This window comes from Hyperolius riggenbachi, chromosome 2, assembly GCF_040937935.1.
Source record: "Hyperolius riggenbachi isolate aHypRig1 chromosome 2, aHypRig1.pri, whole genome shotgun sequence".
NCBI lineage: Eukaryota > Metazoa > Chordata > Amphibia > Anura > Hyperoliidae > Hyperolius > Hyperolius riggenbachi.
The window spans coordinates 459670321-459687311 of record NC_090647.1 but is presented as its reverse complement, the minus strand read 5'-3'; the positions used below and the strand labels follow the sequence as shown (position 1 = coordinate 459687311).

The window sequence follows — 16991 nt, the reverse complement described above, 5'->3', positions numbered from 1 at the left end:
GATTTTTCTTAACAATTGTGACACTGCGCAATGTTTTAATGAAAATTTGTTTTGCTCGACCGACATAATGGATCACATCGCGGACAACTGTTAATATTTACGTTTAAGTCAATGGACTTTTGCAGAAATTTTAATGCGCATTCCAATCCATCTTCCCGTGGGTAGTTAGCTTAACAGACCTGATTTAACAGAAAGAATGTTTCATTCAGTGTGTCAGTCTGATATAATGAATTGGAGAACTGTGCAAAGTTAGGAACAAAGAGACAGTGCAGTGTGCAATGAGTGCGGAGACAATTGCTGTAAACTAGCGGCTTCATTCGTGAAATGCTGAAATCACAAATACTGTTGTCCCAAACTTAAATGTATCCTGAGTGTACCCAAAGCTGCCCATATACATCAGAGGCAGATGTAACTTCTGGAATAACGAGACCAAAAAAAAAAAAAAAAAGTCTATATCTATGCATCTAGAGTCAGAAGTCAGAATGAGGGAAAGGAGTAGAGAACTGGTACAGGCTTTTACCTTGGAGGAAATAGTGATAGACCAAAGAACATACCTGATCGCTGCTTATAGAGATAGTAAATTTGGCCTCCAGAAAATTCACAGGCAAGCAAGTGAATGATCTGATCACATTATCAATTGGTAAACCTGTCTCGCTGGTTACAAATCATATCTTAGGGCCCTAAAACATCGGTGAGCGTTTTGCAGGTCATTTTCGTTTTTTTAAAAAACACTTCCATTGACTTGCATTAAAATAGTGGTGAAATTGTGGCAAAATAGCAGTGATAGCGATTTTATTCAAAAAACAACAATCATGGCAATTTTGCCACGATTTTAATGCACGTCAATTTAAGGTTTTTTTTTTTTTTAAAAACAACCCATAAAACACTCTCTGGTGTGTCAGGGCCCTTACTTACTTATGACTATTGCAAAAGAAAAGACAGGTAGCAGAAGTGGGAAAGTCTTCTCCATGAGCACCTCTTGGGCAGCTGATCCGTAATGTTCGGACTCAGCATAAGGACTTTGGAACATCTGAAAACCACCCTTCAGTACAATTTCAGTACTGAACAAGCGGACATGGTGAGGGGGGAGTTTACTACTTGCGCTTCATGTGACTGAGATAGCGCCTCCACCCAGCTTGGCTGCATTCACCATGACTGGGATTAAGCTTGGTGGATACCATTACAGCCATTCCCAGTCAGTCAAAACATACACACACGATTTTGCTTACTAAATGTGCACATCAGTTTTTGTATGGCCCTGGACGGTGCTTAGTTGACCCCCCCCCCCCCCCCCCCCCCTCTCCATTGTATCACACAACACAAAATTTTTTGTAAAAATGCCCTTCAATTTTCCCACGGATAAATCCACCATAGCACAACGCTGCTTACTATAGAGACATAAAAATGGCTCCTACTCCAGAGGTCATTAATCTGAGAGAGACCTCTATAAAAAGACCTCCGGGCAGAGTCATATAAACCATAAATTTTGAAAAACTGGAAAAAATAAATATCAGCACCATTGGTATGTGAAAGGTATGAGCAGAAAGTGGTACATTGTCTTGTTTGGTGGGGTGCTAAAAAAACAAAAACAAGTCTCAGCATCTGAAAGCACACTTCTAGTGCTTGATGCCAAGTGCTAGCGATCTGAACAGTTTATATTTTACATAGAAGAGAGAGTGGAGTATTAATCATCACAAATATCATCTTAGCCTATGTAGGAACTTGCGCACATTTTTTCCATATCACAAAACACAAATCGCCTTAAGGTTAATCAACGGGTGGTTCACAGTAATTCACATAGTGCAATTTTTTCATTTGTCTTGTATGCGGGAAAAAAAAAAATCATAATTCAGCTGCATTTTTTGGGACACAATACGCACAATTTCTTTTCTTTTTTTATTTTGCTGCTGTGGAAAAAAAATTGCAATTATAACTGTATTTTTGTACAGGAAAGATTGTTGTGTGCAAATACATGCAAAAATATGTGCGTGGTACTGGTTTCTGTGCACACAAATGTGCACATAGCCTAATGCAGCTGGGCACAGTAGGTTAGTGGGCAGTGTGATAATCCAGTCCAAAGAGCTCTAGAAATTAAATCTCCTAGCACAATTTAATACAAGTGCAAATATAATGTACTTCTCTTACCTAATTCTATGGAAGTTGCATTAAAGGAAAAATACTCCCCTAGTGACTGTGGTGACTTAAAAACCATGCTGCAGAGCTTGCAGTCAAAGTTGGAGGTAATGGCCAGCTGATGTTCAACATGATCTGACCAGCCAGAACTCACTGAAATCTAATACCACTGGTTTGTAGATGGGCTAGTTTCATACACATGCTCGACCGCTGTCCCCTGAAACAAACTAAAGAGGCCCATACACTCAGCCGATTGATCGATATCGACTGATCGCAAATCGATTGCCGATTCGATCGATTTGTGGCCGATTTCGATCGATTTCAATTGATCTGACATGATGGAAAATCTGGGTGGATCTGTTGAGATGGCTTATCATTTTGCATTAGACCTAATGGAAATCTGATGGCAAACAAATGCCATCAGATCGATTTTCAATAGATTTCATACTGAAATCTATTGGAAATCTGTTCCTAGTAAAAAATGTTCCTAAACACATCAGATAGATCAGAAATCTATCTGATGATCTATCTGATGATCTATCTGCTGCTAATCTAACGAGTGTATGGCCACCTTAAGAATGGAGGTACTGCCGAGAATCAATTAAGTCAGATTTCACTAATTAGCCGATCAGTAGACTGTTCGCCCTAAACCGCCAGGGATCGCTTGTTTTATGACGAGTATTGTAATCAGTAAAAGCAAGAAGTTTTGAATCAGGATGATACTACCATTTATTGGCTAACTTAAAAGAATAAAAGTAAGCTTTTGGCTAATGAGCCTTCTTCAGATGCTATATACATACTGTCTGTTCTAACATCTTGTCAGTATGCAAGATTCGAGTTGGAGAAAGACAGAATAGCCCAAAGCTTACTCTTATTATAAGTAAGCCAATTAATGATATCATCCACAATCAAAACTTCTTAGTTTTATGACTGTGATTGGACACGTGTACAGAGCTTAAATTTCCCTTCGACATCCTCCCAAATGTAGCCAAGTTTTCCATGGAGACTGTGGACATTCTGCCATCAAAACACCAAAAATGCTGCAATGCGTTCAGCACATTAAGCTTCTGGACATAACTGACAAAAAACGAATTCACAGTGAAATGTCTGACAATGTCTGGAAATCCTCACAAAGCAATAGACAGCAGTAAGAAAACAGCCAGAGCCATCAAGAGACACAAGGTCATTTTTAGAAAAACACACCTGTCTTGAGAAAGGACCGCTTAGTTTTTGAGTGACATCAGCTGTCGGAGGCGTCTGAGATCTGGGGGGTGCAACTGCCCTCTTCAGGGAAGGCTGAACAAACGTGGGAAATCATTTAAGACCACGATGTACCACTATACCGACACAGCCATAGCTCTAGCACAGCCGGCATACTACAGAGGGGTTCCCCAACTACACCACTTTATACTGCAAGCTTTATGTCTCAATGCCAAAAGCTCAGCTACAGCCGACTACATACATAGCTGGCAGCCAAAGCATGGACCATGGTGTCTACATGATCACCACAAAGCACTGTCTATGAATATCAGCCCTTAAAGAGTAACTGTCAGGCTGCAGAAGCTAATTTAAACCTCTATTCTCCTGTGTTAAACAGTTTAGAAGGAAGCCAAAAAGCCATTAGTGAAGATAAAAATCTCAGTTACCTTTGATGTGTGCTTATCAGCAACGCTGTTATAGACCCAAGAGGACGCAAGCCGCATACTATACTGCAAAGCATTCTGGGGCCCTCCCCTCGGCTGCTAATGAGACGTTACAGCAGCTTGTAATCAGTCCAGCGCGTAGCACTGATAAATCTCCGGGCAGAGTACACTGCAGGAGTCAGCTATTGTTCCTAGCCACATGGCTCATTAATATTCACTGCACACTGTGTTATTCAGTACGAGCTTTTCTGTGATCAGGAAGCAGGCAGGACATGACGACACATTTGACAGAAAAACATGGAGCCTGCCATGAGCTGTCAGGAGCATCTATCTCTGCATATACTATATACAAATTCTGTGAAATCCAAACGTGGACAGTGAAATGCATATGTAATGTAAGTACAGCCAATCTTTAGCTACTGATATATGTGTTTATTTTCTCTGAGACCTTATACCTAACAGCTCCTCTTTAAAACAGCCATATATAGCTAATACAAATGATGCAATAATATAACCATGCTTTATTAAAGATGACAAACTATTGCAGACCTCAGGAGCCAAAAACAGGACAAAGCTAGAACACACAAGGATCTTTTAAGTTAGAGAAACTTTCACAATCAGCATTCGGTATGATTGGAAACTTCTAATTTGTAAGTGAATTGCAGAGCAGACTCCTGAGATTTGCCCAGTCCTGGAAATGATGCTACAAATACAGTTGTATTAGTGAAAGTAATACATTGCATTTTGAGCAAACGCGTTTGTTAAAGTTGTATGCACACATTTAGTCACTGCAGAACAACGCTCAATACATGCATTGTTAGAGATCCAGGTTGGGGTGTGATGGCTTGGGCAGCTCATGCACAGACAGTTACACTGCACACACAGGAGTACCTCTGGTCCTCCAGTGGTTTTCTGAGGAGCTTTAGTAAATAATCCAGGAGAGACCACTTTTGTGGACTGGAGCCCTTCCTTAGTCTTCTTGTCTTCTGCTGGAACCGGAGTGCTAGGTTTTTCAGGCGTTTTTTCAATAGGAGGCGTAGGTGACATCACCTTCTCTGTGGAAGGTTCTTCTTTCTTTTCAGGGCCTCTAAACCTCTGCCTGTGGTCTTTGGTTCTCCCCCTAGACATAAGGCTGGTGAGGCCCACTGAGAGGTCATCTTTAGGGGGTGCTTCCTTTTTACTATCAACTTTTGGCACAGCAGGGGGAACAGGGGTCTGGAGTTGACTTTTGTCCACAGTCGGCACCGGAGGCTGCACACTTTTGTTTCTTGAATCATCTTGTGGAATGACTTTTCTCACCATCTTCCGAACCACTTTGGCCACTTTCTTTTTTGTGCCTTCTTCACTTTCCGCGTTCAGTGATTTTTCACTTTCTCCTCTTCTTAATGTATTAGCAGCAGCTTTGCTTTCAGTTTGCTTTGCAACACCATTTAGCACTGGCTCTGGACTAGCCATCCCTGTAGAACTAGGCCCCCTTTCTGGACTCTTTACCCTGAAGGCACTCTGCCTTGGCTCAGGACTTTTTGCTCGCAGTGGATTTGGCAATAGCGAATCGCTTGGAGATGTAGGACTGAAGGGTCGCTCCTGCTCTCCCCCAGATTCTGAATTTTCAGACTACATTTTGAAGATATAAATATTAGATAATAAAAAAAAATAAAAAAAATGAGGTTTATAGTGCTATAGAACAAATTTGGTGAACAAATATCTTATAATTTCAGTTTAAGAACATGTTAGTATAAGAAACCCAGCTTTAGAAACCCACCCAGATTTAAAAAAATAAATACTGAACATTTTGTTTTGAGAGCAGTGATCTGTGGTACAAATGTGCAATATTCTGTACCAGCAAAAAGACTTCTAGATAAATAATGACAATTAAAAAAAAAAAAAAAAAAAAAAAAGTCTTATCCCTTCTACATAAAAGTTCAATGGAAAAAGTCTTTATCAAAGGCCTGAGTTGCTAGCCTCCGTTAGTATTTACTAAATCCACCTTTGTCGTATCCCTGGAATTCTCAATGGTAACACCTGCATTGGCACACTTTGGTCCACCGCCTTGTTGGGATCTGCAGAGTGCCCATCTCCACACAGCCAGTGTGCCCTAACTGCTAAGCCAACTACAGAGATCCCACAAGCTACCTTTAGTCATTTTATGGGTTTCAAACTCATTGTGCCAGTTTTGATCTATTAGCTTTGATGTTTTTTATTTTCTGTAGATTTGCTGTACAGTAACATCTCTTACTTTCGCATTGGAGATCATCAATGAACTGCATTTCTTTTGCCAAGTTCATGGAAATTTGTACGCAGATTAAAATTGGACTAATTTGAATTTTGACAGGACCAATTTCAAACTGCATCTAAACTACAACAAAACATGTATCAAATAAAAAAAATGCAATTCAGTGATAATATCTACTTTTCTCATATAACAAAGTAGACTCAGGCTAGCCGACCTAGGAACACTGAGCCCAGTTTGTGAAAATTATCCTGAGCTGAAGGTCTTTGATGAACACGTTATCCTACTAAAGACAAAACCTGTCAGGATTTGTAACAAATTGTTTGCCATTAGCAAGTGGTGCTGACTGCCCGATCATATCACCCAAGAGCAGGCTGAGGCTATTGTTCCTCTTCTCCTACTCCACTGTGTGCTGTGTCTCTCCCCCCACCCCTCTACCATAGCAACAGGGCACGTTGCTAGTTTGCAGGTTAACATGTTTTTACAGCACTTGGCCCTGAACTGTTGCCTAAGAGATCGAGTGCTGATCCCTCTGGGGGATAGTACTTGTTCAGATCAGATTGTCTGATCACTGCCAATCCCTGACAGCAGTGAGTCTATGGTCATCTGTGCATTCAACATTGTAATGCTAGGTACACACGATGCGTTTTTTCGGTTGATTTTCCGTCCAATCAATTTTAGATTCGATTTTCCAGTCGACTTCCCGCTCGCTTCTATTATCTTTTCTTATCTATTTCCAATCACTTCTATGAGAAATCTACCAGAAAAACAATCGAAAATAATATCGGACATGACGGAAATTATCTATTGAACCACCTATCTGACACAAAATTGTATGGTTTGTAGTAACCTAGCATAAGACTGTCATGCATTTTGGATAATAAAACAATCAGATTAAGGGACTGGTAACTTAATCTAGGGTTACCCTAATAGTAAAACCATCACAAATAGGCATCTGTAAAATTGCTACTTGATCTCTATGAAATCAGCCACTATTCACTTAAAATGCAAGTGTCCGAGAAGTCATTCACGAGAGATCAGATTGTTCTATTGCTGAAGTCATTTGAAGATATGGATTGGTACCTAAAAGGCAAAATAGGGGGTTACCTGGGCCTCTTGGAAATTTGGATGGGAGGAGGAAGCGATGAGTGGGGAGGGATGGGGAGGGGAAGAGGAGGGAGGGGAAGAGGACAGAGGGAAAGGGGACTAATGCCTGTTTTGTTTGGTTCTAGGTTTATGGGCCTGTCCTGGTCCTGACATATGATTGATGTTAGATTCACTATCATCCCCTCTCCACAACTAGCTCTACTTTATATTTGATTCGAGATTGTCGTTTGATAGGATGTTATCCTAGGAATACTATCTCTATGCTGACTTCCTTCTTTTATTGTGTTTCACTGTATGTATTTTATGGATGAGTATACTGGACGGCTGTTTAATTGTTAAAAGATATGTTTTTGGCTCAGTAGTGAGAACTTAGCCATATTTCTTTGATAGGGAATATTGTTAATAATGTCTTTCCTGCTGTGCCAATAAAAACATGTTTAAAAAAATGCAAGTATACAGCTACCATATGAGCAAGAAGGCACTCCCATAATGCACCACTTCACATCAGTATGCTATAAACCTGCACTTCTGGATGCATGCATCAAGCCAGGGAAACTCCCACAAACAGTAATTTATAGCCCAATCATTTTACTTAACCATACAACCCAACTTAAAAAGATAAACCGTGACCAAGAATTGAACTTCATCCCAATCAGTAGCTGATACCCCCTTTCCCACAAGAATTTTTTTCCTTTTCACAAACGGATCAGCAGGGGGCTCTGTATGGCTGATATTGTGGTGCAACCCCTCCCACAGTGTGATGTCAGGACCATGGTCCTGACCGTTTCCTGTCTGTGAACCTCATTGCATTGTGGAAATAACAGCTGTTTACAGCTGGGTCCAACTGCCAAAAAAGCAAGGAGCATCTCCTTTCACTGACATCACCTGCCAGCAGTACAATGTCATCATGTGGTAAATGTCAGAATGTAAATCAGGGAGAGGAAAGATTTTACAAATGGGAAAACACTGACTAAATCATTTATACATAATTATTGTAAAAATGAAGCACTTTTTATTACATTATTTTCACTGGAGTTCCTCTTTAAAGACAAACAAAAGTTTGCTTTCTTAAAACAGAAAGAATTTGCGATAATTCAGGTTGGAGTGAGCCTGAGATGTCTCCCAGTGCATCACTGCTGAATATATGCAAATTAACCATTGTATCACTGCTGAATATATGCAAATTAACCATTGTTTTGTTTTTCTTAGCATTTTAGTAAGGGGGCTTTTAGGACCATTGTAGCCCCTCACACACTCCAATGAGTTCTGGGTCACCATGAGCTTGCTGGTTAGTCTGTACCTCTCGGTGTTACAAGCCCTACTCCATAGAGCCAAATTAATCCACGCCATGCACTGATGAGGATCAAACAATCCAAAACAGTCTGTATGCATGTTGGATTATTATGGTTCTGTACAAATTAACAAGCTGACACATCATTGCATTCCAGCGGTTCTGGAGGTGTGTTTAGCTTTAACAATGGTTAATTTGCATATATTCAGCAGTGATGCACTGGGAGACATCTCAAGCTCACTCCAACATGAATTATCGCAAATTCTTTCTGTTTTAAGAAAGCAAACTTGTTTTTCTTAGCATTTTAGTAAAGGGGCTTTTAGGACCATTGTAGTCCCTTACACACTCCAATGAGTTCTGGTTTACCATGAGCTTGCTGGTTAGTCTGAAAAAAGGGATTGGGAAAACAAGAGCGCTCTCTAGTGCATTAACTGTTTTAATTTGGCTTCATACGCAAAAGGGTTAAAATAAACTTACAATATAATCAGATAAAACATCGCATATCTCACAAAGAGTGTATCATCACCGCTTCCTGCAGATGGAAAAACCAACTCTGGTCGCCTCAATACTGTGGCCAGCAGTGATTGGAATCCGGAGTTCCGGTAGCGCCAGCGGGAGGAGGAACACGGCGGAATCTTTAGCAGCTGCCTGCGCCTATTGCGTCATTACGCGTTTCGGCGTTCAACGCCTTCGTCAGATCTGACGAAGGCGTTGAACGCCGAAACGCGTAATGACGCAATAGGCGCAGGCAGCTGCTAAATATTCCGCCGTGTTCCTCCTCCCGCTGGCGCTACCGGAACTCCGGATTCCAATCACTGCTGGCCACAGTATTGAGGCGACCAGAGTTGGTTTTTCCATCTGCAGGAAGCGGTGATGATACACTCTTTGTGAGATATGCGATGTTTTATCTGATTATATTGTAAGTTTATTTTAACCCTTTTGCGTATGAAGCCAAATTAAAACAGTTAATGCACTAGAGAGCGCTCTTGTTTTCCCAATCCCTTTTTTCTGCTTATCAGCCAATTACTGGTCCCGAGTAACCCAGGAGCAGCACCCTAAAGTGATTAACCACAGACCCCGTGGAGGTTCAAGTTGGAGCGCAGTGGAAATTTGTTTTGTGGTGTATTTTGCTGGTTAGTCTGTACCTCTTTAAAGACCACGGCCTCAGGCTTTTTAGCAGTCATCAGTGAAAGGTATGGATTGATGTTACATTACACCAGCACTTGTGATGTAGTGGTGTCACATAGTGCCCAGGGAAGTATTATTTACTGCTGCATTTACCTATGTGGTATACCACTTTTAAATGATATATCTCTGGAGCCATGGAAGTTGGTGGCACTAAAAACAAGAACACAGTATACTTTGCATTCATGCCAAAGTTTAGATCATTTAGTTAATTTAAAACTTCACCATTTATTTTTAATTTAAAATAATGTTCTGCTAATTGTATTTAAAAGCTGTGGTTGAACTGAGAAAAAAAAAAAAAAAGTGCGAAATGACATTAAAAGTTTCCCATAGCTCTACGATCTGTCAGCAAGGCTGCTGAAGGGGGAGAGGATTCCTCCTCTTGAGCTCTTTTACAAGAGAAGATTTCTAAAACAGTCATTACTTTTAGGGCTTGCTCACACGGACATCCACATGGCTTTTGGCAGCGACACGTTTGTTGCCGTCTCGGTGGCATTCAGGCTTTCGGCAGCTTCCCGTCGCAGTCTGCATTTTCCGTCCCCATAGGGGGACACTAAGCACTGCGTTTAATCAGCCATGGACGCTACATTTAGCTTCTGTGGTTGCTTCAAATGAAGGGGTTAAAAAATCAGGATTAAAACGCAGCATTCACGCAAATTCTGGTAAAAGCCTGGTACAAACACTCCCATTCACTTGAATGGGAGTGTTTTAACGACGAGTCCCGGATGCCGGCAGTAAACGTCCACAGTAAACGCCCGTCCGTACCAGCCCCCTTACACATAGCTACTAGCTTGTCAGTGACTGCAGTCATAGGGGCAGTTGTGTCTGATGTTTTGTCAGGTGGAAGAGACCAAGCAGGAGGGGGGAGTTAGCAGCAGCAAAGGAGGAGGAGCAGCTGTCAGATAATACGGTAGAAGCAGTTGAGGGTTGTACCTTGTTAGCCATCAGTAAAAGCAAGAAGTTTTGAATCAGGATGATACCATTTATTGGCTAACTTAGAGGTAAATAAAAAGTAAGCTTTCCGCTAATATGTACCATTAAGATAACCCATAAATGGTATCATCCTGATCAGGGCTGGTTCTAGACTTTTTGCAGCCCGATGCAAATTGCGAAGATGCGCCTCCCCCCCCCCCCTATTTAGAATGATCGCACAGCACCTGACAATTTACTCTGCTTCATTTAATGTTTTCACATGACATGCTGCAGCTCAACACAATAGCACACTGGCTATATATGAGTCTTTGACAAACAAACTGCTCACCCTCAGCCACTCCATTCCTCCTCAGTCAGGACAGCAGTGGGAAGGAGGAGGCGGCCTCCCTTCTGCTGTGCAAGTCAAATGAAACACTGCTGCTCTCCTGCCTTTCCCCCTCCTCACTCACTGTCGGACTCCTCACACAGCACAACAAGCTGCTGTTCCCCAATGATGACCTCTTCACCTCACTCTCCTCTTACTTCTCCTCCTACTCTGACTGCTGCTGTTAGTGTAAACATAGTACAAAAATGCTGCCCCTATAATCTCTGCACCGGATGCAGATGTTTCACCTTGCTTCAAGAGAGAACCAGCCCTGATCCTGATTCAAAACCGTCCGATATAGAAAAGTGACATTTCCGAGCACTTATTTTTTGCAAAAAAGAATAGTGAGAATTTTACTCTGCTACTATTAAGTATAGGGGTAGAAAAATGTCAATATTTTGGTATGGGTGGTGCTTTAATAACACACAACGCCAAGGATTTGGGTCAGAGCGCGGTCAGGCGGGAGCTATGCAGAGGGCAGGAAGTTCATAAAGTAAGATTGGGACACAGAGTACCTGGGAGGCAATAATTTACATCTCTTACTCGGAGACAACCTAACAAAATCCCCACTAAAACCCTCAGGTCATATATCATCATAATCATCAGGCCATATCCATGCAACAACTACACGGTTTGCTTCATCATACGGAGGAGGCATGGCTGCAATACACTACTGGGGTTTGTAAACAGTTAATGAGCAACTGCAATATGACTGCAGTGCAGGGCTGTCAGACGGCTCTGCTCTATACTGTGCTCTGACAAAGACTGCTGGACACACAGACAAAACTTCTCATGATAATGTCACCACCACAGGTGTCCGCTGAGAAAAGCCACTCAGCTGTTACTGTACAAAACGACAAACTAGAGCTTCCATTACCAGCCCATTCCACCAACACCCCTCTCAGCACAAACTGCAAAGTCACAGACGCTACTTCTCCAACTACACAAATCCCTGAGAGAGAAGCCCCTGTACCTTTCTGGAGTCTTTTCTGACTGTCAGGAGGAATCAAACACTACAGTGTGAGCAGCATGCTGGTGTACAGCGGTATCCAGTGACCAGGAGAAGGTAAATCACCGCTCTGCTGCTTGTTGGAGCACTGAGGCTGCTTACAGCCAGACTCTTCTGCAGCAGAGAGCAGTGGGATGGCTGCTGTGATAGAGAACTGCTGACATACCAATAACCAGCGTTGTACTGACCCAAGAACTTCAGCAATGAGTCTGGGATTTACAAACGTATCACTGACTGTTCTGTTCTCTGCAAACCTGTGGCTATTTAAAGCAAAGCAAGCTCTGAAATCGTTTTATATGGCTGCAGCAATAACACCAGCTGCTTCATGTCATGCAGTGTAAGCCACCACAACTGTACTCCTCACAGGACCCCAGACTACTCTCTTGGCACACTTGTCTCTGTAGTACAGTAAACAGATATAAAGAACGTAGACATCTTTTATTATTGTTTTATCAGATTTAGTTTTACAAAACAAATTGAGAATTATTTTCACAGACTGTTTTTCAGGAAGCTCCACCTGCTGTCTTTTATTACCAGCTGGATTGGTGATGATGCATTATGGGAGTTACTTTCACCACACAATGAAGTGATACCTTGTACCAAGCAGGGCTTAACCACTCCAGCCCCAACAATTTTCAGCACAGAACTGCATTGTTCATGTGGAGGCTGCCATAGGCAGTAATTAGAATTATGACTATAGCAACACTGGGTGACTACCGTAATTTGCCCATTAGAATAAGAAGTAATTTGGCCACTGGCAATAGCCAGTGCCAAAATTACATGTCCACACCCAGTTGATACAACGCTGCGGAGGAATAGTGTTTAACGCAGCCCAAAGTTTCAGCAGGAGCAGGGTGAGCCATCTTTCAGTTTCACCCTGCGCCCAGATTTGGCTACGGCCATTTTACACGTATTCCCTTCTCCCTTCGGTTATACTGTTATCAGCCCCAGTAAGGTCTGTGACTGGCTCAGACAAGGACTACTGCACATGTGTGGCACGGTCACGTGCCTCCTTGATTACGATCCTGTGGCCTGGAGGGTTCTGAGCATTGGCAAGTTTCATAAACTGCGTATGTGCAGAACGCTCACATCTACAGGAACGCAACTGAGGCGGCAAATGTGGCCATATCAGCAGCACAACGGAGAGGACCAGGAGAACAACAAGAGACCTCAGCTACTACGGGAGTTTGGAAGAAGCCCCAGGTAAGTAACAACTTTTTTCCCCACTTAAAGAGAACCCGAGGTGTGTTTCAAGAATGTTATCTGCATACAGAGGCTGGATCTGCCTATACAGCCCAGCCTCTGTTGCTATCCCAAACCCCACTAAGGTCCCCCTGCACTCTGCAATCCCTCATAAATCACAGCCGTGCTGTGAGGCTGTGTTTACATCTGAAGTGTCAGTCTCAGCTGCTCCCCCGCCTCCTGCATAGCTCCGGTCCCTGCCCCCGTCCCTTTCCTCCAATCAGCAGGGAGGGAAGGGATGCAGGCGGGGACTGGAGTTCTGCAGGAGGCGGGGAGAGCAGCAGACTGACACTATAGAGATAAACACAGCCAGCTCTGACAAGCTGTTTGTCAGCAGCGTGGCTGTGATTTATGAGGGATTGCAGAGTGCAGGGGGACCTTAGGGGGGTTTGGGATAGCAACAGAGGCTGGGCAGTATAGGCAGATCCAGCCTCTGTATGCAGATAATATTCTTCAAACCCACCTCGGGTTCTCTTTAAGGATTACTTCAAATCCCAGCCACTGAAAGAGGTAAAAACAACCAGATATATAAGGAAACTGGACTCCTCACGAACGGGTGTTCACAATCTTCTTTTAAGCAGACCCAAATTAAAAATCCTGATTTTTTATTTTTTTTAAGTATAAACATTAATGTAACTAACTGCTACGTAATATGGAGCAAATAGGGGTCCTTATTGTAATTTATGCTGTGCTAAATAAGATGGTAGTTTACCTCTAAAAGGCATTGAAAAAAAAAACAACCTCGAATGCAAACCCTCACTGGAAAAATCCCTTACGTCTGTTAATTTCACACAAAAAAAAAAACTATGGGTATGGCAAGCATAAAATTTTCCATCAGTAGGAAATATCACCCTCTCCGTAGACTGACAATGGAAGGACGCCAAAACAAAAGCTAAAAAAATAATGTAAATAACTGAAAGCTCTGCTTCCACTACAAGCACTGAGACAAACTTACAGCTCCATTCTGGCTACCCGAGGAACCATTTTTTTTCTTAGGTACAATTTTATCTTCATCCTTCACCTAAAGTTTTAAATAAACAGGAGCAGGGAAGAATAAAATCACTTAACATGTTAAAAATATATAAAAGCTAACAAGAAAAAATAAAGTACATCTAGCTACATGGGATGAACAGTGGTGCTTCTGGCCAACTCGGGACTCAGAAAACAAAGGGCCAGAGTGGCACAAGAATTGCACGCTTACTACAAGTAGGATGAAAAGATCTGTGACCAATGATGAGATATTTACTGCTATAAATTGCAGAACAGACGTGCCAACAAACATAAACAAAACTAAAAGAGCTTAAAATGAGGTAGCCATGGACCTGCCTCTGAAGGAGGACACAACCGGTCTCATATAAATAACAAAAAACTCCAAATAGCATATTGGAGTTTTTCCGAATAAAGTTTTTTGTTATTTATAGGAGAAAGTTTGTCTTTCGTTAGAGGCAAGTCCACGGCTAACTCTTTTTAAAAGGTTGTATACATTTTATTCTTGTTGGCTCCTCTGTTCATCAAATATATCCTCAGTATTTGTAGTTCACTGTTGGTGGAGGGGTGTCTCCCTGATTTTCCTGCACTACAGAGAGTGACTGAGTGGGGTTGAGTTTGTTCTCCCCACCTGCCATCTACAGTGGTTGTCTTTGTGACAGCCCACACTTGCGAGTACCATTCCACCATTCATATTCTGCATCTCTTCAAATATTTGCATATTACACTATAGTGGACTTTCGGTCTGTCTCCATTTTTATCTTTCAAGATTCTTACTAGGGCAGAGCAGTGGGCATGTGACCAGATACTCTTGCATGGCAGCACTATCGTCTCAGGCTCAAACTCTGCCTAGAAACTGACTGTACGGAGTTTGTATTTTCACCTTAAGTTTAAAATTAGTTTCCTCCGGTGACTTTGGTTTTCTTCAACATCTCGAAATATGCTAGGGAGTTCATTCACAACTCCTCCTCACACCCAACCCCATAAAAACTAAAATGGCTCTAGTCAGAGCTACAAGTAGATTTTACCTCAGCTGGGCACCACAGATTTAATGTGGACTGAAATAAAAAAATACAAGATTTCAGAAATAAAATCTATTTTCTCAATTATAATAAGTAGCAGCCTTTTTTCAGCTGCATGATGACAAATATAAAATATTTGTCATCAGACAGAATCCGGCAAACTGGTGGAGTAAGAGGTGTCTGGCAAAGGAGGAATTGCTAATGGCTGCCACCTGTATAACCCTAGTTATAAAAAGAGAAGGGTGAAAAGCATGCACTGAAATGCTCATAGGCTTGAAGGAGTGTTTACTTATCTTTGTATGTGTTAGAGTGGTGCAACTAAATATTTTGAATTAAAAAAAATGCTTGGTTTGGGTCCGCTTTAACAAGCTAGGCATTTTGCCTTGTGAAATATGCAGACCATTTCCACGGCTAATATAAACAATGCAAACACATTACTGAATAAAAGGATATAACAAAAATTGGTACTAGGCCATCTACTAACGGCCGATCTGTATGCCCCTTCCCCCACCACACACACACAGTCTACTGTCAGGTAGAATAGCAGCTTTGTTTGGCACAAAATGAACAACTGATATATTACATGGTCGCCTGCTTGGAGCACATAAAATGCACACCAGTACCTTCTCCTATTGCAATTGGGCACAGCACTCACTTTGGCTACTACCTCCATTTGCACAACTTTACTAAACCTATTTGGCTGGAGGTGTGGACGGTGTTTCCTGCTGGGTCTCTGTACCTTCAGGCAGCACTGAGCTGTTCTTCATGGAGTAGATCAGCTGTTAGTTTTGTGACAAATCCGCCGCTATCCTATCTGCCAGACTTTTCTGCGGTGGAAATATAGAGCATTAGACTGCCTAATACACAAGTACCCAAAAATTAAATAATCGGATCAATAAAATTAGTAAAAATAGATTTACAAATAAACTGTGCACATAGCCACAACACTTCCCTTTTGCTCCCAGAATGCAAAGCGTGAAGAGAAAGCCATGTCAGGGTAGTCATTAGCTGTCAGGTCCTAGTCTGATTGGCTGAAGGGAAAAAATAAAGCCCTAGTTATTCCCATTCAACATCCTTCCACATCCTAGACAGACAATGAAATAAATAAGAGGTATAGTAAACATGCTGTTAAATGGACACGGTTACCCAAATGATACAATTATGCATAGCGCCTTTATTTGTAGTGAAGATAGGACGATTGTAAAGTCATCATTGTCTCATAACACAGACTCTGGATGAGTTGGAAAAAGCAATGAGAGAAATAAAAAGGAGCAGGGACTTGTTCACGGCATGCCTCCCAAATTCTTGAGATGAGAAAGAGAAACACTAATGCCTAATACACATGATGAGATTTTCTGGCAGATTTCTTGGCAGATCGATTATCTCCAGTACGTCCAATCTGATTTCCAATTGATTTGCCAATCGATTTTCCATAGAAGGGAATGGAAAATTGATCGGAAAATAAATTGGAAATCAAATCGGACATAATCGATCTGGCATGAAATCTGCTAGAAAAATCTAATTGTGTGTATTAAGCATAAGACCTGCCCTTGCCATACCTCTAATCATACCACTGCCACACCCATCTGTACATCAGCACTGCAACTCATTAAAGTCCCAAAGTGGCACACCGTTCCTCAGGTTTTCGGATGCTATGACCTGGGTGGCTAGTCAACACCACCATAACATTTGCAGAAGTAGTAGAAAGCCAGGCCAGCACACCAGGAAGGACAACTAAAGTGAGAAGAATATAGAGGCTGCCATATTTACTTTTAAACAATACCAGTTGCCTGACAGCCCTGCTGGTCTATCTGGCTGCAGTAGTGTCTGAATCACACCAGAAAC

At 41.9% G+C, this 16991-nt stretch overlaps 1 protein-coding gene across 24 annotated transcripts in view; it reads right to left on the bottom strand.

The window, feature by feature from the left end:
- The window catches only part of MYO18A (myosin XVIIIA), a 488146-nt gene that overhangs the window by 326152 nt on the left and 145003 nt on the right, over nt 1-16991 (bottom strand). Inside the window, exons 1-3 of one of the 24 annotated variants that reach the window (XM_068270124.1) lie at nt 14093-14154; nt 4668-5390; nt 3337-3429 (exon numbers count right to left, since the gene is read on the bottom strand). The exons of 20 other annotated variants lie outside the window; for them this stretch is intronic. In XM_068270124.1, coding sequence (XP_068126225.1) covers nt 3337-3429; nt 4668-5231 — 657 coding nt within the window. In that variant the 5' untranslated portion in view covers nt 5232-5390; nt 14093-14154. Of the gene's footprint in view, nt 1-3336; nt 3430-4667; nt 5391-11859; nt 11945-14092; nt 14155-16991 lie in introns of those variants that run through there. 3 more of the 24 variants (XM_068270125.1, XM_068270126.1, XM_068270127.1) reach the window with 3 other exon arrangements.